Here is a 22,706-nt window from a genome sequence, read left to right on the forward strand (position 1 = left end):
ACTTGAGGTTATTGTTGCTGTTTTTTAGCTGAAGGAACGATCTTGTTGGAATTAGTCTGAAACCAGAGATGTGGACAGGTCTTAGCACTGACGGTTCTCCTCCATTTCAGGCAAATGGACTGACTTTGGGCCTAAATAGTCCTTCTTCATCTCCTACCTGGGCAACGCAATGCAGTTTATCAGGACATAAAACCATGGGTCCAATCCATGACGAACACCGAAGCACTTCCAGAGACACATTTTACCTGTCATTTGATCTCTATAGCAAGAATAAAAACCTGTGCTTATTTTCAAGATGCTCATTACCTGAGACCAGAATAATTGTGAACTGTTTCCATCTTGGGTAAGGATGGTCAAAATGGAACTTTTCTGTTTTTACAGAGGCAAGAGACTGAGGAATAAACTCCAATGACAACTAAAACTCAGTAGTTTTCATCTGAAGTGCCAGACAGGCATTTTTGACCCTGTCTTTTTAATACAATCACAGAATAGCACGGATTAAAGATAAAAAAGAACCAGCTATCACATCTGACACACACTTCTGATGCAGGGAGGCTGTAGACCACTTCTGATACATTTCAGTTGTGCTGCATAAAGTCTTTAGACACTGCAGCAGCAGGGATCTGTCTGAGAATGGGAAAAAGAGGAGCTCCCAGGTAGACAGTAATGAGACCAACAGGGAACAATTCTTCCTGGGAAAAGCATCATTTACAAAAGGAGAGTTGTCAAGAAACAGTCAGGAAGGGGCTGTGGGAAGGGATACGGCACTGCGAAATCTGAAGTACAGAATAGCAACTTAAGTGGTCAAGAGCATCTTTTCTTTTACCCCAGGGTACATGAGCTGCTGGGGACAAGATGAAAGGGCAGGTCTGAATTTTCCTTTTCTGTTCTTATTGCACCAAGTGTGAGGAAGCAGAGGGTCAATCAACTGGGCCACCCATGAGCAGAGTGGATGGCTCAGCGCAACAAGCCCTCAGGGGTCATGACCATCTAAGCAGGTGGGGCTGAGGGCTGATTCTTTGTTTTGCATTAGGCTTTGATACTCTAGAGGGGACAAAATCTCTAGGCTAACCCAAAGACTGCTGCTAACCCACTCCCATGCTGCACTTCCCTGAAGGACTGCCATGCAGGAGCAGCACAGATAGCATCCAGGTTGAGCAAAAATGCTGTGTGATGGAAAACTGAAGCTGTAGAGTAGTTGATGGCATAGGAGCAGACATGCCCCTTCTGCCTTGTAGGTTAGTACTTCTTCACATTGTGTCACGGGGAACTTGAGAAAGATGTTTTGATTCCAGAAAATGTTAGTCCTAAATCTCAGTGTTTTATGGCAACATGGAGAGGCATAACTCTCAGGGTGTACCTGTAGGTTGTCAGCACCAGAACACAAACTAGAATGTGAATAACAATAGCTGGAGAAGTTTTGAACTGTGCACATCAGTGTGAGCTACAAGAGCAGAGCAAGCTTCACATATTCAGCAAGGATTTTCATGCATTTTCTGTGTCCTGAGCCTTTCTGGTCCTGGTGTTCGTAACACTCCTACTACCGGTTATACAATTCAGCATTTTGAGGTGATCAACTCAGGTAAATCTGAGTTGAATGTAGATCTGGACTCTGTGTGGCAGATCTGCCTTAAGGGAGGGCAGTGGGGAAGATGATAGAAAACTTTATTTACTTTTTCCTTTTGTCTATTCTTTTCTCTTTCTCTCCTTGTCAGAGAATGACAGATGCCTGTATGTCAAACTGACACACCATCAGGTATAATCTTGAGCTGAATGAAGGCTGTGATTTGATTGAGGGGCTCTGACAGGTTTTGAAACAGTGGCAGTGTTTTAAGTCTGAACCTGGAGGATTTAATTCATTAATAGTGTAGGTGCTGCATAATACAGTTTTCATAAACCTTTCTTACTGTAGCAGCTGGAACATCCCTCTCTCTACTCATCCTGCGGTCGGATTCAGCAAATGAAGACCTGCAGTGATTTGACTGCTGCTGAGAGAGTTGTGTGAAAAGAAGCTGAAACTCTCACAAACCACAGAATTGGTTTGAGATTAATTTCTCAGCTCTCAGTTCAGACCAGTGTCACAAAATTAATAAACTGGTGTCACTTGACAAAATCCATACTTACTCATGGGGCCTGGTATAAAGCTAGTTGAAACTCTGTAAAGTTGATTGAAGTCCATGATGCTGTCAGCACAGATACAAAGCTTGAGGTGAAAAGCCGTAGGTCAGAATTGAAGAGATTTTTTTCACCTGCACTTTCTCAGAAAGTAGTCCAAAATTGTTCTCCTGTGACCCGTATGAGGGCCTTAGCAGTGGGGTGGGAATCAGACATGTGGGTCAGACCTAATTGCTCTTAGCTTTAATGGATCAGGTTCACTTGGACTCTGGTTTGCAGATAGGGAGATGGGATGGTCTTATGGAGCCTCCAGGAGAAAGCTGGGTTTGTAAACTGCACATCATCTTTAATGTTTCAGTTAGAAGACTTTGGATGTAAGCAAGCTAGTTAAAATAACCGACTATTTTTCTGTTCATCCAGCACCATTGAGGACACGCAGAGGAAAGGGCTCCAGTTTCTTTCTGATGGAGCCAGGGTTAGATCACTGGGCTGACAGCGGGACACAGGCTTCACTTCTTTGGAGAGAGCCAAAACATCGTAATAAATAAAGGTGTCTCCTGGCCCCAGAGAGAAGGAAGACCCAATCCTCTGTTAGAAGGAAGGGAATCTCTTTTTCATTCGTGAGAGTCTACTTCAGTAGCACCCACACACTGTTCCTTGTATTGGAAACTTAATAACTTCACTTGAAAATCATGCCTTTTTGATGGCAGTAGAAATAACATGACTTTTAAACAAGTAGAGGAGACTGTCATTGAAGTCGAGCCAGTTATGTGGGAGTCAGATGATTAAGGTAGATACGATGTAGGAGGGAAGAAATACTATCATTTGGAAAAAATACTGTATTTTGAACAGGGTTAATGTTCTCTTCCAGGAAAGTGGGGTTGTTATTATTAAGTGCATTACCAACATTAGATGCAGGGCTTGATTCTCTGTTGATGCGCCTTCTCTGTAATTGTTCACATCCATGCAAATTGCCTATAAAATGAGTCTAAGATGTTACTGAGTTGTACACTTGAAGTCTAGGGGAACTGTGTGCTCACTTTTTCAGATGTAGAAACAAAGAGGCAGAGGGTGAGGTAAGAGGGAATTGTTCTCTCATCCAGGTCACGCCAGTGTCTGCCCGTCTGTCTATAACGCAGCAGCCCAGGGATCTATTTTCTGATGCGTTCATAAGGTCTGTTTCATTCCTGTTGGCCTGTCCTGAGTCCTAGCTCAAGGCTGTGTGATTCTGTTCCCATTTTTTCAGGGGGACAGTGCTGCTCCAGCATGGGTAACTCGTCCCTTCCAGGGTTCTCAGGCTTTGAGTCATGTGGGGGTCTCAAACTGGCCTCTGAGGCTGCAGCCCAGCAGCCTGAGAGAGGCTGTTGTGTTGGTGTGTGCAAACAGCCTCTTAATTTATGCCTTGGCTTAAGGTGTGTCCTCAGCACATCGACGTGCAGCAGTGCCCAAAGCCGGCACCACCGTAGGCAGCCCAATACAGCGGGAGCAGCTGGAGGGCAAAGGCAGCATTGCTGGGCGAGCGTGCTGCTGCGTGTGAGCTGCAGCAGCTGGGCACCGGCTGATGCTGAAAGGTCTATTCTTGTTCTGAAGCAGGTTTCACCTCTGAAGCTTCAGGCCCTCTGCTCCTCTCTTCTCTGCCCACTAAAGAGGTCTTGCTTTTGGAGCATGGCTTCTTCACTGGGCCTGTTCCTTGCTTCTGTCCGTGAGACCAACCCAAAGCCAAATGAGGCCAAAAGACTTGGATCTGAGCATTCCCCCCCCCTCCCGCTTCTTATTCCAATGTGAAAGAAAAGAGCATTGTGCAATTTAGAGCTTGAAGTATTCATATTTAGGCTTGAAGTATTGCTCACATGGTACCTTTTTTTTCCTAATCGAATTGCTTTATTTTGCTTTTCAATTACTCTAACCTGAGAAAGGGGGGAGGAAATAGAAAACCTGTACTGAAAACCTAATAAATTCAGCATCTGAGATAGATGTAGTGTAATATCTTATGGTCTGGATGCAATAAAATTTCAGTGTAGTGATTATGCAAATGTAATAAGCCCTGGTGGTGATGAGGTTAGACCTAACTCAATGCAACAGGAATCTTTCTGTTGATTTCAGTCAACTCAGGGTGTTCTCACACACAAGGGCAACTGCTTCATCTTAGGGTCTCAGCATTTTAATATAAACAAGTGCCCTCTGGGTAGCAGCCCATAGCAATACCATTCAAAATGCTGTGTTTTACTATCAAAATGGTTTTGTGCTGTAAACAAAACTTCTCCACAAGCACATTTCCTTTTCTCCTCCTTGACAAACCTGTACAACTTTCAAACTGGTAGAAAAATAAGGTAAAACATAATCTGTGCTCTAAATACTTTACGCCAGGCTGTAGAAAGCAGCTATTTTCTTTCTTAGCACAATTACTGGTCTCTGAGTTTGCAATGGAGGAGCTAATTGACCCTGAACCACAACCCGGATGACAACCGACTGCTGTGTAACTCAGCCTCTGAGCCCACAAGATGTTCTGCGTTAGCAAGTATATTTTGATTTGTATCAGTTCCTCTGCTTTTCTCTAGCCTTTCTTCCCACATATGTAAACACCATATCCACAAAATGAGTTAGAGGACCCCGTTATTAATTTGTCACTTTGCCTGGGATTTGAGTGACCATGTATATTTGAGTGGCCTCTGCCCAAACACTTTCCCTGGTATTTATTGCAATCTTATAAACTCAGTGTTTTTTAACAATCTGTGGTTACAAATTCATTGAGAAAATTACGTTTCTTCCTTGGCAGATTACAACTGTTTTCAGGGTCCCTTTAGCACCAGGCCTTCAGACTCACAATAATGAAAGTTCAAGATTTTACAGTCTGGAGAACAGTAGGGTACTATCCCAGTACAAATATTATTTTTACAAGATTTTCTAGACTGAGCTTACTGTAATTACATGACATATATGGAAAATACAGTTGCTGGATATTATCATCACCTGCTTGGAATATCCTCTTTATATCAGCATGGCTTCGTCATTCAGTTGTAGTGTGATGTTACAGGGTCTCATGACAAAGACATGACAACATATATTATACATGCTGGTATGGATTTATGAGCCAACCTGCATTTTTTTGCTTTCACAGCACCAGTTGTACACTGAGTGCTAATCTTCTGCCAGTACACCTGTTCCTGCTCAGTGCTATTTTCTTCTCCTTTTGTTTAAACTACCTACAGGTATATTATGTATTTTGTCCATTTAAGTAAGTTATGTCCATGCTCAAACTACATATTAAATTGCTTTAAAATAGATTTTTCCTTATCTTCTCAAGTCCTGCATAGCTGGAATAGTGGAGATAAGGCATTCTGTACTGTATTGTGCTGTTTTACCTGGAAGGTATCTGGCTGAAGTGTACTGCTCTCCCAGTGGCCAGTGATAGCCCTGTGCTGGCTTTTTTTTTTGGGAAATGAGGCTGAAGGGTGCCACTCAAGGGCAGACTCTAGCTGCCTCGGGACTGCCTGGACTTCCATGGGGTCCCACAGGTATGATCCCTGCAGGACAGCGCACATTTTTTTTGGTGTCCTCACATCCTCCCAGGTGCCTGGGGGGAAACGCAGTGTGCTGCTGAGGATCTGGGCTGCGAGGAGGGAGAGAAGTGCCTGGCTGCCTGACATAGAAGGTATCCATAAAAACGGGGTAGCGTCACTCTCAGTATCTGTTGAATAGACTGCTGAGAGGCAAACCAGACCTAGAAAGCTAGCCTTGGAGAGGATGACAACTTGAGCTTCTATTCTCCTGTTGGGGCTGCTTCATTCTGCCTTGCTCAGCTCCCCAGGCTCCCTCCTTTCAGGTCTCAAGCCATCAGCCTTTGTGTGACCACAGTGCAGTAAGGAAACAGCCGTCCTGTGAGCTGGGTGTTTTGGCATCAGTGTGCTGAACAATCTCTCTCACATTTCCATCACACACTAAAAGCGGTGGTTCATATTCAGCACAAAGTGCATTGGATATTTATGAATTTGGTTTTTAGATGTTACTTTTTGCTCTGTCTTCATTTTTCTAAAGTGCGGGGGCTCTGAGGTAGGCTTAGCATAAATAATTGCTGAGATGGCAGAAGAAACAACTCATACCAGAAACCAGCTTAGCTGAGCAGCTCTCTCACATCCTCAGGGACAGACACCATAACTTAAATATTTTGTATGTATTTTCATCCAGCTGTTTTATATACAAAAGCACACACACACATATATATACTTTACCCATACTAATGTATAAAATGTGGTATTGCCATAGTAAGTTAAAGACATCACTCCTACCCTATGCCTAAAGGCCTCTCAAGTGCCATGAGCCATCCCTCCCCTTTGTTGCAATTACTCATACCAGTCTTCTTCAGTCACACAAGTCCCCTTTCAGCTCCGTGCAAATCAGCCTATAATTTTTTCACCTCTAGCTTGGCTGCTGATATTGCATCACTGGAGATTTACATTACTGTTTTGGCCCTCAAAAGATGAATGTGGTCATTTTGTGTTCCCCCCACGTGGGTTTCTATGTCACAGTGGGGCATCGCATGAAGCTGGAAATCAAAACTGGTTGAAGAACGTGGGAATGGGAGACTCACAGCACTAACCTATCATGCCCTGGCTGTTCTACAGTCCTCAGGTGGAAGATGTTGTATGAGTTGCTGGATAGAAATGACTATGATTTTTTGTTGCTCTCTGTGCATTTTATTTTGGTCGCTTTGTAGACATCAGTAAAACTTGGCTGCTGTCTTTTCAGCATCACAGGTTGGGCTGTTGGGCTCCTCAGAAGACTACTTTGAAATATTAAGATTGTCTGCCTACTGGGTCCTCCTAAAAAGAAGTGAGAATATAAAAAAATGAGGAGGAGGGGAGCATGGCAATGCCAGAACGGTGATGTCCAGACCTCATATTATAAACAGGTTTTCATGCTCAAGAAACCTCCTTGCTTCTGAAGGGAGAAGGGCTTAATCTGAAAAAAAATTTCCAGGGGAACTCCCAGCAGTATTTTAATTTTTTTGCTCTCAGTGTTCTTCTGGTCTGCTTGATGTGGTATTTACATAGTGTAATGAAAAGAGTTTTGAGAGAGATCTGATCTCTGTTTTGGCTGCCATAAAGAGGATCAGCGTCGAGATCTGTGTGTGTATACAAGAGTCCCTAGCTCTCTGCTCTAGTTCTGTTATCTTTTAAATGAAATCATTAGCACATATTTGTAATGGACCTGCTATACCTGGTGAAATTTTGGCTCTCAGTTCCTTTCTTTGTAACAGATTATGCACTAAACCACATATGACAGATGGAAAGCATGGTAGGAGGCAGTAAATTGAGTACATAAGAAAGGGAGATAGAGTAAGGTGGACCTTACTCTTACCTTACTTTTCATGGACCAAGCATTTTCGTACATAGCAGTGTTTGTATTGGCCGTGAACAGTTTGTATGATGAAATACTCAATATTTGTTGGGGCTGTCTTTATGGAACGGCTTGTTCCATCCATATGCAGAAGGAACAGTGGCTGCAGAGAACAGAATGACTGCAGAACTGCTGCAATATGGCGTGCCCGTGGGAAAGATACCCTGCCTGATACCACCATTCCTCCCATAGGTATGGAGTCTCCTCAAATGTCCTGAAGTCCCCTTTTAATAGACAAAACTTCCAGTATGGGTATTTTATCTAGATTATAAACATTTATCTGTTTCTAATCTTCCATTTGCCTTTTAATTAGCGTCTTAATTGCTTCTTCTCTGAGGCCATTAGGGAGATGACAGGACCTTTAGGGTCCTAATTCAAAGGCCACCAGACTGAGACCTACTCCACAGGTTTGGGAGAGCTTTAGATCAGGCTCAAAGTTGTATATTAAACATTTGATACACATTGGTAGGGGGTGTTTCTGGACTGGATTTCTATCACTGATGGCTTTTGAATACTTGAACAGTATTTTATATCCCTTTGGAGGGTAAAGGAAGGCAGATGTAGCAAGGTTAAGATTCATGTTTTGTGTCTTAAACCCTGGATCTTGGCTAATTTAACAGGCTTTTAAAACCCTGTTGTAGTTGTGTTCAAGCCCTGAGGGGAGGGTCTTAAAGAGGAGTTTCAGCACAGTTCTAGAATAAGCTGTTCTGGAGCACAGACAGGGAACTTTCATTCAACTGTTTCTAATTCATCTGTAAGTTGAAAAATGAGTACTGGATCTATTTTGAAAGATTTGTCTTTTGAAAGGGTTTAGATCTTTGCCTCATTATTCTTTGTTACAGAATGAAAAAAAAAAAAAGCAATTTAATTGTAAAATCAGAAAGGGGAACAGACCAGTTGCTGTTCTTCAGGGGAATAGCTGGAGAAGGCCATTTGTGAAGGGTGGGCTTGTGCTCATTCTGCACTAGTTGCTGTGATGCCTCCCTTGAGCTGATGTCAACCCCTCTCTCTTGGTGTCGGATCCCCTTCCTGCCCTCCCCCACACTGCAGATCGTGGTGGAAGTGCTGCGAGTGACCGCTTTTCTGTGGTCTTGACACACAACCGTAATGGTATTTACAGCCTGTATTTCTAAAATGAATGAGCTGCAAAAATGCTCTGGAAAGGCTTGAGTTGCTGTAATAAGGGCGCACAACATGAGGCCAGATCAACCACCCATAAAGCACCGAACTTGATTAGTCAGGTGCTGGCAAACTGTGGGGCAGTTGTATTGTGAAGGCAGCTGCTGGCATCTCTCTGGCCAAGAGAACCTGCCCTTGACTTGTGGTAGGAGAAGGGCATTTTCCTCAGACTGCAAAGCTAATCCTCCTCCACTTCACAGCTGTGTAGATGTGGCTACTGTCTTTGAAGCAGATTTTTGGCCAGACAAGAATCCTTGACTGACTCGAAAGCTTTGGCTTTGGACTCTTCTACACTTTTTCATGGTCATGGCCCTATTGGCAGTTAGAAACTCATTGCTGCACTTATTATCTGAAAAAGTAGCTCATTTGTTTTCTTCTCACTGTAAAAAGAGATTAATGGAAAAAGAATCTGAAAATTATGAAAATGGAAGGGGGATTTTCCCATCCTGAAGATCTAAGTGTAATAAATTAATACTTCTTATGCAAGGGTGAAAAAAAATTTAACCCAATGGCTGGTTAAAAGTGCCAGCACAATTTAATTGGACTGGCTGAGTCATAAATCTTTTTTGTTATGGTGGTGCCTGGCAGCTCTGCCATAGTCAGATTGATTTTCCCCCTTTAGTGGTAAGCCCCATGTCTCTCCAGTTCACATTAGTCTGCATCAGTCAGAAATGTGGAATAAAAGTTGTCAACCCTGATGTGCCTTAGGGCTCCCCTCAAAGACAAATCTTAAATGTCTTCAGTCTCTTGCTAGATACAAGGCTACCAGTAGTGGTGACGATGATGACGACGGCGATGATGATAATAACAATAATGTAATTGCGCAATTGCTTGTAGTTGGATTTTGTGTTGGCAGCTTGAATCACACAAAGCCTGTCCAATGGAGAGAGAAGCAGGCAATCACAGCAGTGGTGGATGCCCATCTCAACCTCCCTCACTGTCTAGAGGGGCAGAAAGATGCAAAAGAGGGTGACTGTGGCCAGGGGAGTGAGGCAAAATCCAGGACAAGTAGGGAATGCTGTGAGTTAGTGCAATCTTTAGATCACTCTTCAAAGATGAGTTGTCTGATGGAGCGCAGCCTTAATAGTTTAAGATTTCCTCTTCCATCAGACCTCCTGGAGCAAAGCTTGGTTGCACAGGCTGCCTGCCTGTACACAGCAATGAACTCATGCTCCTTACCCAGTTCCGCCTCCCCTTTCTGAGGCACTACTGTCTCCAGTGGTTCAATGGTGGCCACAGAGCAACTTTCAAGTATATAAAACACAATTTCTTAAATGGTGACATGGGAGACCAATGCAAGCTGTTAGCTGGGCTATTCATTTTTCAAAGCCATTAAATTCTTCACAGCTGTAAAATACTAGGAGGAGCTGGCTTTGAGTTTTATAATCACAGACTAATTTAGGCTGGAAGGGATCTATGGAGTCATCTGGCCTTACCCACTACACAATGCACAGCCAAATAGCTTGAGTTGCTTGTGGTTTATGCAGTCAAGTTATGGATATCCCCAGGGATGGCGATTCCCCTATCCCCCTGGGCCCCTGTTTCAGGGTCTTACCAGCTTTATGGTAAAAAAAAAAAGTTTTTCCTAGTATCTAATCAAAATTACCTGCGTTGCGACTTGCACATGTTGCCTCTTGTCCTGTCACCCTGCCTCCATCTTCTCTGTAATCTCCCCTTAGGTAGGTTCACATAGCAATAAGGTCCCCCTGCACTGTCTCTTCTCCAGGTTGAACAGTCCTAGCTCCCTCCCCCTCTCCTAGCGCGTGTCCTGTGCTCCAGCCCCTGACCATCCTGGCAGTCTTGGACTTGCTCCAGTAAGTCCATGTCCATCTTGTACCGGGGAGCCTTGAACTGGACACAGCACACAGGAGGTGGCCTCGTAAGTGGTAAATAGAGAGGAACAGACACTTGCCTCAAGCTGCTGGGTACACCTTTACTAACACAGCCCAGGATGAAGCTGGCCTTATTTACCATAAGGACTTACTTATTTTGGTGTGTATCATTCACTTGTTTAATAGCTTGTGCTCAGAGTTGCAGTTTAATGAATTGCTTAGGACTGTGCAGAGACTTTTATTCATCTTACTCCAATGAATTTAGTGTGGGCAGCAATGTTCATTGTACGTGTGAACCTGAGCCCATTCATCTTCTTGGGAAGCCTGTACCTAAGGGCAGAGGTAGGCAGTGGTGCTTGCCAGCTTCCCCCCTCATCTTGTCTGTTTCCTCTTTTATTCTCACTGTCACTTTGGTGACATCAGGGACATGCTGGCCTCTTCCAACTCTGTTTAGTAACAGCTATGAATCCAATGAAAAATCCCCGGGGCTTTGGCTCCCCTATTAGCCTTGGCCAGTGCCATGGTCTGTCCTGAGGCAGATGTCTTGACTGCCCTTTCCCCTTCCTTTGCTATGATAGAGGCCTGCATTCACACTGACCTAATGGTATGACATTGCCCTCCTCTAATGCTCAGGATGTGAGGCCAACTCCTGCTCAGTTCTGTCTGGGGAAGCTATTTGTACAGTTCATGGCTTCATAAAATTAAACTGCTGGGAGGAGCCTGGGAGCCTACAACTTGACGTCCTTTGCAGGGCAGGAAATCCCCTAGAGTGTGTGTTACCTTTCCCACTATTTATTTCTGAGAAGTCGGTGGAGCTGATCCAAATATTCCTTCTGAGTTGGTTTTCTAAATAAAATTTTGTCATTCCTCAGAAATCTCAAACAGGTTTCTAATAACCACTGAAAATCTCTTTCTGTTGATTTCTTTCATTTTCATTTTGTTTTCATGTTTTGAATGTTTCTTTAAATCAAGTTTCTTTATTTGGATAAGTCATAAGAATGGAATATCTCAAATTCAACAATCCTATATTTATTAAAACCCTATTTTTTAAACAAAAGTTTTGTTCCATTCCACAGAAATCTCAACGAATGAAAATTGTCAAAACCAGGAAGAACAGAAATCTTGGAAAGCTTCATGACTCGTTTTTTTCTCTAATTCACTTGGGAATGGCAGGAATGAAAGTGAGAGAGTGAGTGAGCAAGAGCACAAGGCTGATCACACAACCTCTTTGTAACTTTCACATTTGTTGTCACAACGGCTGCCTCATCATTCCCAGAAGATCCTCTCTCTTTCCATCTCTTCTGCCAATACAGCAGGTTTGGAGAAGTGAGGAGTGGAATACAACCAGAAAAATAAGATGTGGGTTGCTTGGCAGTTATACAGGTTGTTACAGGAGGAAATGTTTTTTATATCAAAATCAACTTTGTAATACTAAACTATAGATGTTCAGCATCGCTTACTGGGACATTAACACCTAACATTAAATGACTTGCTAAATTAATCTGACTTGTAAGCTGAGAGCATGCTGCGTTGGATATGGCTATTTGGTAGTGTATTCTCGCATTGAAGCTCTGGATTGTCCTCCTCACTTGGTGAAAAAAGCAGGCCAGCCTCCCTCCAGGTGTGCAGCGCAGATTAATGCTGCTACAAGTTGCAGGTGGGAGTCCTGAGAAACATGTGGCTGCTCAGTATAAGCAGTCCATGTGTGTAAGCTGTAATCGGTGCCTGTGCTGCTGCTTGGACTCAGGCTCAGACTCACCAGCATGGTGTTAGTTTGCTCCTCTTCAGTGACACAAACGAGCAGCACTCTGAACCCCCTTTGGCTACATGGATAAACCAGAGCTCAGCTGCTTTGTGGTGTCAGGGTGGTGAAAAACAGGCAGAGCACATAAGCGAGTCCGAACCTGTGTTTGGTTTTCCTTGAAATGCCATGGTTGAGACCACTGAGACCACTGCAATTCTTTGTGATTTGTTTTTGGTGGAACCCCTTGAGGACTTTTTTGCAGTGGCCTCAGGAAGCCCGGAAGCTATGCCATAACCAGAGTTTTTAGTGCTGGCAGCCGCTTTCTAGGATAGCAAGCATATACTTTTAAGTCTTATCTGTCTTTTTCATGTAATTTATGTAGCCAGTGAGGTTTGCTGCTGTCCATAGCCGCTGCCTTTTTAATCTGTTAGATGTTGATTTTGAATTTCTGGTTTACTTAACAGCTTTACTTGCTTGTTCTTCAATCTTTTAGGTCACTTTTGACTTTACAGTTACTTCTCTATTCATTTTTGTGAAAACTTTCTGCTGAAGGTGAATAATCTATCTGCTTACTTTCATTAGAAACCAATGTAAATATCTGTAACTTTAGAGAGGTCTTACTGTTATCAAGGAGTGTAATGTAACATGTTTATCCTTCATTACAATTCAGTGAGTCAGAAGAGGAAGAAACAATATTATACATCTGGAAGTAAATAAGAACCAAGGGGAGAAATGAAAAGATCTTTTAGAAACATGGGCAAGAACAGAGTGCCAAAAATATTTCCCATGATTTTGAACTACAGGCTAGTTAAGTATGCTTCATATCTGGAGATCAAACACGAGTGAACAAGGTAATCAACATGAAGGAACTGGTTCATTTTGGCAAAAGTTCCAGGGGTGAGGCACTCTCCTGACTCAAATCAGTGTGTGCCTGGAATTTCATCACAGGTTCTCAGCAGCCTTCATCTCCAGGTTGGTAACAACCCTGGATGACTAAAAGCGAAAGTCTAAAATTAGAAATGATGGGTATATTTTTCCTTTTCCAAATCAGCTGTTTCAGTGCTGACCCTTCTTTACACTGTTCCAAGACCACGTGGACAAACTGAGCATGCTCAGGTTAACAGCCATTGTCTTTAAAAGTGCTCAGAAATGTAAAAGGCGCTTCATTGTCCTGAAGCACTTCTTCAGGAGGGCTCAGAAATCTTGTCTCCGCTTTGTAAGCAGGTGAAAAATGTTCAGTGAGCTAATTCTGCCTGGGGAACCCTTTGACCTGGATAATACTGCTGTGCCCTTTGCAGAGAATCATCCCTTTGGTTTTGCAAAGTGGAGATCTTTGTGATGGAGACTGTGTGGGCACAGGGGACAAAAGCACTGCTCAGTGCAGCTCAGCCTCTACTTTCTTGGTCCATCCAGTAATACACAGTCATTCCTTGGTGTCTGAGCTGGGTCTGGAGTCCCAAGGACTCTGCAGTATCACCTTCACAGGTGCCTTTCTTCTGTGCTAAAACTACTGGAAAACACAGTTGCTTGAAGCTATGCTGAAGGCAGCGGTGTTTGTTAAGTTTCTGGCACTGCAGGGTTTTAGGGGGGGGTCTGCCAGTGGTGGCTGGTGACATCTCGGCTGGTCAAGAAGGAGGGTGCCAGCACAGCTTCCCACTGTGCCCTTCTGCTGGGGAAACAGCAGCAGGGCCATTGTTAAAGCACAGTTTTGTGATCCTGTCATTCCTCTGGCCGTGGAGATCATGAGCACTGCAAGGGATAACGTGTGTAGACTCATGAATGAGAAGGAGTGGTGAGCAAAGACCATCTCTCGCTGCTCCTTTCCTAGCACAGTGGCAAGCAACGCTGACAGCAGAGGTCTACGGGAGTGTGCAAAGAACTGGAAATTGCCCTTTCTCTCTGCCCAGAGTGACCCAATACAGTTTGCAAAGACATGATGTGCAAAATGAAGCTCTTCTTCTGCAAGTTTGATACGTGTTCAGACCAGAATTATTTAATAATATCTAATTAGCTATAAGGAAGTGTTTTTTAATACAGAGGGGTCTCAAACTTGTTTTTTAGGAATCTTGTTTTTTAACATATGAGTTACTGCCTGAATCTGAATATTATGTCTGAACGTTTACGGTTGAGGGAGCAGCTGTAGTTGTGAAGAGCTGAGCAACTAATTGGTGAGAAAGCTATGAAAGATGGACAACAGGCTATTATCAAACACTTGGCAACATGTTGGGATGGTACAGCACTATTCAGAGAATGAAGCTGTTAAACAAAATGTGTAATTCCTTTTCCCTGCCTTCCCTGAAAGTGATATAGGCTCTCTCACCAAAATTTTGGTTGAAATACTCATAATGAGCATATCTCTTTTCTCATGAACTTTGCTCCCTGACTTCTTGCCATTTGGCATATTGTTTTGACTATTGTGAAATTGTAATTGCCTCATTTAAGCCTTATAGTCTCCTTCACCAAATAGACTAGTCTTTTCTACCTGTAGAGAAAGCTTTCTGAAAGAAACCTCACAATGAAATCGGAGTGCCTTTCTTTGCCAGTATTCAGAACTCCAGCTCACGACTGCAATCACTCGTGCTAACATCCTTAATTTTCTGTGTTAGAATTAATAACAATGAAACGTTTTGTTAGAATTACCAAAATGAAAATGTGAGCAAGGAACATAAGTGAAAGGGACTGCTGGCAAGCACTAGGGAAATGGGGATATATGAGAAGGTGAACCTGTCTGAGTCTAGCACCTAGCATCAAAGATGTTAAAACTCTTAAAACAGAAAGAAAGAAAAAGTGAAGACTGGAGAGCCATTGTATTCTGACCATTCCTGAAATGATGATGATCCAGCTTAGAGCAGAAGCCATTTATTCTTAACGCTGTTTAAACTGCATTTCAGTCAATCTACGTTGGTCACATCCCAGAGCACAACAATCAAATCTACTTTCACCAGTTGCCTTGCAGAAACACTTGGGTGTGAGAAATCCTGTTTCCTCTCTTCCTTTCATCTACATCCCCTTAAGAAGCAATTTGAGAGCATAAACATCTCTTCTTTGAAGAGCAGTAAAAAATTCTAGTGAAAAACTGTAACCCGAGCAAGGCTTATTTGGAGAGAGAGCAAAGTCTGCTGAGATGTTTTGGAAGGTTGGGACTGCTAACATGCATATCAAAGGGAGATATTTGTTAGGATTGGGCAAGGATAAGGGGTAAATATGGCAATTCATCAGGGAGAAATAAAAAAGACAATAAATCAGTCCGTCAAAGGGGCTGTCATGAAGAGTGGGAACAGCTTTATACAATGTTTGTCTAGTCGATAGCATAATTTACTATATAAATAACTATCTATGTGAATTTTTTATTGCCTTCCACACATATTTTCCACAGCTGGCAAGTGTGTTTGTTTACGTATCTATAAACCATTCTGCAAATACTGCTCTCAAGCTGCCCGTGTGTCAGAATTATAAATGCACCCTATTACAAGTTTATTTGCAAAATTATCCATATGAACCTAAAGTTATCTGTCTAGCTTTGTTGCTTATTTTTTGACAGTTATAAATGTGTAGATCGTTTTCTTTCCTCAGTACTGTTTCAATTTTCATGTTTTTATTTTTAGGCAGAGGGAATTGCCAGTGTCATCTAGTGCACCCTACTGGCCAGATACAACTTCACCAGGTTTGAGGGTCTTGCTGGCTTAAGTACGTTGAAATACTTCATATTCCTTTCCTGTGTTAGAAAATGCTGTTTTCTGTAAATTAATGCAGGTTTAGAGGAGGGATTTGAACCAGGCTGCTTATAATTCAGGAACTGCATTACCAACAAGGCTATGGGCTGTTCAGGATACTCCTCTTTCTCTCTCTCCTTTTTTTGTAAATCCTTCTCTCGGAGTGTCTCAGTTTCTTTCTCTCTCTCTCAGTTTCTCTAGCTATTGTAACATATCTCACTTTACCACTTCACCTCCCCAAATTTAAAAGACTTTCCTTTTCTTGGTCTTGGTTTATTTCCTATATCAGAATGATACATTTGGAAGTCTTGTTTAATTTTTTAAAATGACTAGTTTTTTATGATGATGAGACCTCCCTTAAAAATAGATTTCACTAGGCAAAAAAGGCTTAAAAATGTCAAGCCTATTGTTAGGAAGAGGCTATTAAATTATAATAAAATATTCTTAATTGTAGATTTTTTAAAATTTAAAACAAATAAATAAGTTCTGCAAATCCAAGCTTTTGTGCCTTCTGTTTAGGGAAGACAGGGTTCAGGATCTTTGAGCCTAAGTTTTTTTGTTCGTCCAAGGAAAAAAAATCATTTTCTCAAATTCCATTACTATAAATGTGCATACGCTAACAAACATCTTAAGTGGTCTGTAACAAATCTCTTAAGTGGCCTCCAGAAAATAATAAGAAAGCAGTGGTAGCACTTTAGTATAAACCAACTCTTTTGGATGGCAAATATCAAATACTGCTGAACTGAGATCAGCGTGTTAGTCATGTTCTTTCCAGTTAGTTCATTTGCATTTAATGTTACAGCTCTCCCATAAGGAGCGGAGGGATGCCAGAATCTTGCTTTTTAGGGCTGCATAACTGCGGGACCAGAGCCTTTGCTGGTATGGGGCTATTCTGTCAATGCCACAGCTGTAGTCTGACACTAAAAGAAGCATAAGTGCCTCAGAAATAGCTTCCCTATTAAAGGTGGATGTTACTTTAGTTTTTGCAGAGTTAGTATCGATCCTTGCATCGCGCTGGCACTCCTACCTGCTGTTAGCATAATGGGAAATGGAACCGGGGCTGCAAAAGGTGGAAATAACGGATGTGTCCTTCAGACATGGTGACGCTTAGTTGGACTTTAGCCCCCTGATCCTGAAGGCTCATTGGTTGCTTCGTGGCAGCCTAACGTACTTCACACCATGATTGGGTTTTTTGGACCCTTGAGAGATGTGCATCAGTACCAGGAAAACCACAGGAGTAAATCTTTGCAAGAGTGTTGTCCTTTGAACCCAAGGGGGTGTTTTTGAATGTCGTTGTAAATAATAAGGAAAATTGCATATTGGAAGGATCCATAACAAACATTTTAAAACACAGTCTTATTTTGAGTTTTTGCTGATGCTGTATGAAGTAGTCAGTTTGACTTCACGTCTTGTTGAAAGTGCCTTGTTGAAGATTCTGCCCTCAAAGTAATCTTTGTGGTAGAATGAATGTGAATAGTCAAGGTGTAGTGATACTTCCTAAGCTGATATTTTGATATTTGCCTTGGTAAAGACACACCTACTTCTCTTTGCATCTCAGAAAGATATGGTGATGCTTCCCAGGGGAATTGGGGGGTCCTTGATTTGATCTTTCTGCTGAATTTTGGTTTGGTTAATTATTTTAATTTTGTTTAATAAGATGCATTATTCTTCATTTCCTGTCCTAACATACAATGCAGAGTTCACATGACACGACATAAACAGTTGTGTTTAACACTAGAGATAGATGTGCTTTTGGAGCCCTTAAGGTGGAAAGTATTATACACGTATAAAATGATATCACCTGCTCAATAAAACTTTAAACAGAATAATATCAGTAATTAATAAAAATAATAGCAAATGTTTATACTTAGCATTTTCCACTGTGTTACTTCTCATTAAAGGGATAAATGTTGTCAGAGTGGGGAAGCTCTGAAAATAGAGAAAGGATTGTTTTCACTCGTCAAAAGTGGGAGTGGCTTTTCTGATGAATAACATAAGCTAATGATCTCAATCTGGTTTTGACCCATGAGCAACGATACTGAAGGATGATATTGCTATAGCTGAGGTCACGGTTTCTTAGCTTCAGCTTTAATGTTTTTATATCCCATGACTTTGACCAATGTTGGCAGGTATGATGGGTAGTGTGTTGCTTGTTCTCCAGGGCTGGAGCAACTCAGGAGCAACTTCTTTTGCTGCTCTCACTCTACATTGGGTGTAAGAAGAAAAAGTGAATACATGATAGCCTAAATTTGCTTTTAGTGTTTGCCAGGATGTAACTGGAAAATATTTATAAATTAAAAAAGGGAAAATATCTAGTTTTGGTAGAAAGTTGGCCTGATTGCACCTTCGACAAAAATAGCCCAATGCATGTGGGCAAAGCACAGAACAAGTGGCTACTTCCTCACAAACGTGTTTTAGAAATTGTGCTGGTAATTACAACATTAATCTTTCCGATGCCATAGTTAAGCGGCATTATTCCATGCTCTCCCCTCATATCTCATGCAGCTGTGTGCTAGAGAGCTGACCCAAACAAAAGAAAATGGAGCAGCTTAAAATGGTAAATGTTGCTACCTCTCCAGTACCAGGGTAACACCTTAATCCTGGATGGCTTCAGCGCGTTTTCGAATCACTGCATCCAGTTTCTTTGTTAATATGGACTCTTCTAGCATTTTAACTTAGAATTTGCCAGCCCGAGCAGTCTGAGAGGTAGCCCTCTCTGGTGAAGGCTGATAAGGGCTGAGTGGAAGCTGTGGTCAGTATCAGAGCAGCAAAGGAGAGCCCAGAGAGCTGTGTGAGCATGCAGGGGTGAAGATGAGGTAAGGGAGGGAGGGTTAAACAATGAAGAGTGACAAGGCTTAAGACAACAAAGCTACATTTGGTGCACTGCAGAAGTATATTGTCTTTTGATCTTATAGGTATTTTTGGTGAGATGTTTTTTATGCTTCTACTTCTTGCCAATCATTTTTCTGTAAAACAAGGTGTTCAGTAAACCTGAAAATATCCACTGCTCTTTGGGATGTCAAGTTCATTTAGTTGCAATTCAGAAATTTCAAAATGGTTTTAGCTAACAAACAGCAATTTCCTCATCGTCTCACCTGAAGGTGATGCAGATATTGGAAACCTCTGTGCCTACTGCACGTATCAGAAACACTAAACATTTCATCTTGACTTCTCTTCAGTTCCACCTACTTCCTGGAAAAATTGGAAGCCTTGCATTTACCACTTCAAATTCTCTGCCAAGTTCCTTTCAATTTTTTTTTGCTCCATTTTTGTCTCACACGTTTATTATATGGTGACAAATGCAGTTTTCTTCTGACACCACATAATAGATGTGTGAAACACACACACACATGTTCTAGTAAGAGACTGCTCTTTATTTCCTGGCTCCAGTTGCAATACATGAGTCAGGGTTAGAAAAGTTGTACCTCTGTCAGAGATGTGTAATCTGCACCCTCAAACTTTCCTAGCTTTTGCTACAGTATTGGGGAAAAATGGCAAATCTGGTTCTTCTATTTCTGTACTCAGTGTTTCCTCCTCCCCAAGCACATCTTTTCTTCATTTTATAATCATCATTTCCCTGTATTGATTACATTTACTCACTTCAGACATTGATGCTGTCATTAAAAGGAAAAAAATTCCCTCCAGCTCCTAAAACAAGTGTACCAGCACTCTGACTGCGGGAGGTACAGCAGTTTTAGAGAAAGCATCCTCCTACTATTCTGGCTTTAATGCAAAGAAGAAACATTACTGGTCAATTTGCTGTGAATTCCAAGCACTCTTTTCTCCGCGTCAAGTGATATCTGATGTTCGCTGTATAATTGTAGATAACAACCAAACAGCCTCTCAACAAGACTCTGGTGACATAACATGCCTTATTTATGTATACCAGCTTTAAGTGTTCTGTACACTTCTGCAGTGTGTCGGGGGCCTCAGTGAAATACAAAATCAGACAGATCTTTTGTGAACTAAAGTGGAACAAGCCCCACATTACAAGTTAAAACAAAAACAAGCAAACAAGCAAGCAAAAAGAGAAAACTGAACACATTATCACTTCCTACTGGATCCAGACAGGCTAGAAATTTCACGTGTGAGGCAGTTATTCTGCAGTTACCCATGTGTGACTGGAAGCAGCAGGAACTAGCGCTTCCATGTTAATCATAAACAGAGTTTTGTATTAAATTTTTTTTCTAAATCATTTTATCCCACAAGGTCTTACTGGTTGAGTTGCTCCTGCAATAGAATGACAAATAACTGGGTGACATGCTGTGAAAAATTTAGAAAATGAGAAATGCTATCCCATTTTCCAAACAGAGCAGAAACAACACTAATTCCATTAGGCAAGATGGAACAGACAATTAAACTGGGCATGCTTTTAATTTTGAAGCTAACCAGATAACTGATGCCATTTTCAAATGTAATGACTATTGAAGTGATTCCTTTAACGCGAAGCAAAAGCACTGATTTTCCTTTCTAAAATTAAAGCATTTACCTTACACAAAGTATAAGAAATGTTACCTGTTGCCTCCACCATTCCTTCTAGGATTACAACAATTTCTAGCTCCTCTTTGGGCAACTGGGCTTTGGAAATCTCCCAGAAAGGACTCTGCTGGTTAATTTCATGGCTGATGATCAGTGGTGAAACCAAAAAGAGACGATCATCCCCTGTGTAATAACCTACGTTGATATCTGTCTGGTTGAGTGGTATAAATTCCCCCTCCTTTGTCTGTTTGGATTTGATCAACTTGGCTCGTATTGATGCCTCTACAATGTGTGAATTCCTAAGGTCTCCTACTCGGAACATCAGACACAGCTTTCCATCCCGCATGGAAATAACTGCGTTTGTAGAAAAAACCAAGGTTTCTGCCCTCTTCTTGGGTTGGGATATTTTCACAAACATGCAGCCAACCATGAAAGCGTTGACGATAGAACCTAAAACAGACTGCACTAAAAGCAGAATAATTCCCTCGGGACACTTGTCCGTGATGACCCGGTAACCATACCCAATGGTGGTTTCTGTCTCGATTGAGAATAAAAAGGCTGAGACAAACCCATTGAGGTTGCTGACGCATGGGGTCCACGTGCTGTCCCCTATATGATCCATATCTCCTCGCATGTAGGCAATTAGCCACCAGATCATTCCAAAGAAGAGCCAGGTCACAGTGTAAACCATGACAAAAATCAACAGGTTGAACCTCCACTTGAGATCGACTAAGGTAGTGAAGATGTCAGTCAAGTAACGGTAAGTCTCTCTGACATTCCCATGGTGGACGTTGCATTTCCCATCTTTCCTAACATACCTCTGGATTTTTCTCTTGGCACATTCTTTGTTTATATTTTTTGGCAGATCCTCTCTAGCTTGTTTGGGCAACTTTGGCTGATGAATAGTGACAGGGCTCTCTATGTCCTGCTCCATTGAGTCTTCTTCCAGTACGTTAGCTGCCATTAAAAACAAACAAACAAGAAAAAGGCAGGCATTATTTTTCTTATTATTTCTCTAAGTCAACACACAGCTTCTTCCTGTATTACTGGCATGAAATCACTATTAATCAATAAAATTATCACCCTTGTTCTTTGCTCATCTATTAGACGCACAACACAAAAGTCAAATGATGCCAAGCATCCTCGATTTATTGCTAAATAGAAACACTTTGAAGGAAAACTCTTTCTCGTTTCTTATCTATCAGGTCATCCTATCTACACCCATGTTTAAATTCTGCAAGACGTGTTCAAGCAGATCTTTCTTCCCCCTGCCCCCCTTTACAGTTTAATAAATGAGGTTTCTTATACACCAGGAAAGATCTTCTGGGAGATAGCAGATATAAATGAGGAAATGGTTTCGCTTGGGGGTTTCAGTCAACAAGATGACCAGAGAAAATGAGCTATTTTTGCTATCAATTGCATTGCTATGGGGAAAGTATTAAATAAGTATAAGGAGTTTAAAAAAACCCAACATTTTTCAGAAAGAACCAGTCCTGCTTTTGTTGAAGGAAAGGTGGCTTTAGTGTAATATATACCAAGAGCAATTCAAGCACATTTCCATAGAAAATCAATGTCTCACTGATACTGAGACAGGGAATTGTGTGTCCTACTCCCAGTAACATAAAACATAGAGTACTTCAGAACATGATTGCATTTTAATTCAATATACCTGTGGCCTTAATTCAACTGTGCCTTTGTCTCTAACTGTATGGGCCTACACAGCGTTCCCCTGTAAGTGTCTTACAAGAATTTAAAAACCAGAAATGACAGTAACTGCCTTTTTTTTTTTTTTTGGCTTCCCAGCATTTTGAGATAAATAACTTCATTATATTTATGTGCAAGAAAGAAGAGTTTACTGAGGAGAAGAGTGGTTTGATCGAATGGGTTTTGCATGAAGCTGAGGACCCGGTGAGGTCTGGGGTAACTGTTGTCTTTTTACTGGAAACCCTTCTGCACTCTGGGGCTTGTTCCTGCAGGAATTTCAGCTCTTGAACTCCTAATTTTCTCCCTTCTGCCTAACTGCTAACATTCTGCTGCCAGGCTGTGAAGGGAAAAGGCTTCTGCTGGCTCTGCCTAGATGCTTGGCTCTGAATATTGTAGCACTGATGTGATGTTGTACCATCGGTTTATGGAGATGCTCCTCCTGAACAGTCAGGGCGTTGACCTGCATGTTGCCGGTGCACCCTGCAATGGCCACAGTTTACATTAATGTGCTGCGGTAACTGCTGTGCAGGCTCGGGTGTGGGC

The 22,706-nt window shown here is 41.9% G+C and overlaps 1 protein-coding gene across 1 annotated transcript in view; it reads right to left on the reverse strand.

Annotated features, from left to right (window-relative positions):
• KCNJ6 (potassium inwardly-rectifying channel, subfamily J, member 6) overlaps positions 1-21,423 on the reverse strand; it is a 42,848-nt gene extending 21,425 nt beyond the window's left edge. The window contains exon 1 of the mRNA XM_009327976.1: positions 20,496-21,423. Within this exon, the coding sequence (XP_009326251.1) occupies positions 20,496-21,423 (928 nt within the window). The remainder of the gene's footprint in view (positions 1-20,495) is intronic.
• Positions 21,424-22,706: the final 1,283 nt, after the last annotated feature.

Source organism: Pygoscelis adeliae, unplaced genomic scaffold (genome assembly GCF_000699105.1).
Source record: "Pygoscelis adeliae isolate BGI_AS28 unplaced genomic scaffold, ASM69910v1 Scaffold154, whole genome shotgun sequence".
In the NCBI taxonomy this organism is placed as follows: domain Eukaryota; kingdom Metazoa; phylum Chordata; class Aves; order Sphenisciformes; family Spheniscidae; genus Pygoscelis; species Pygoscelis adeliae.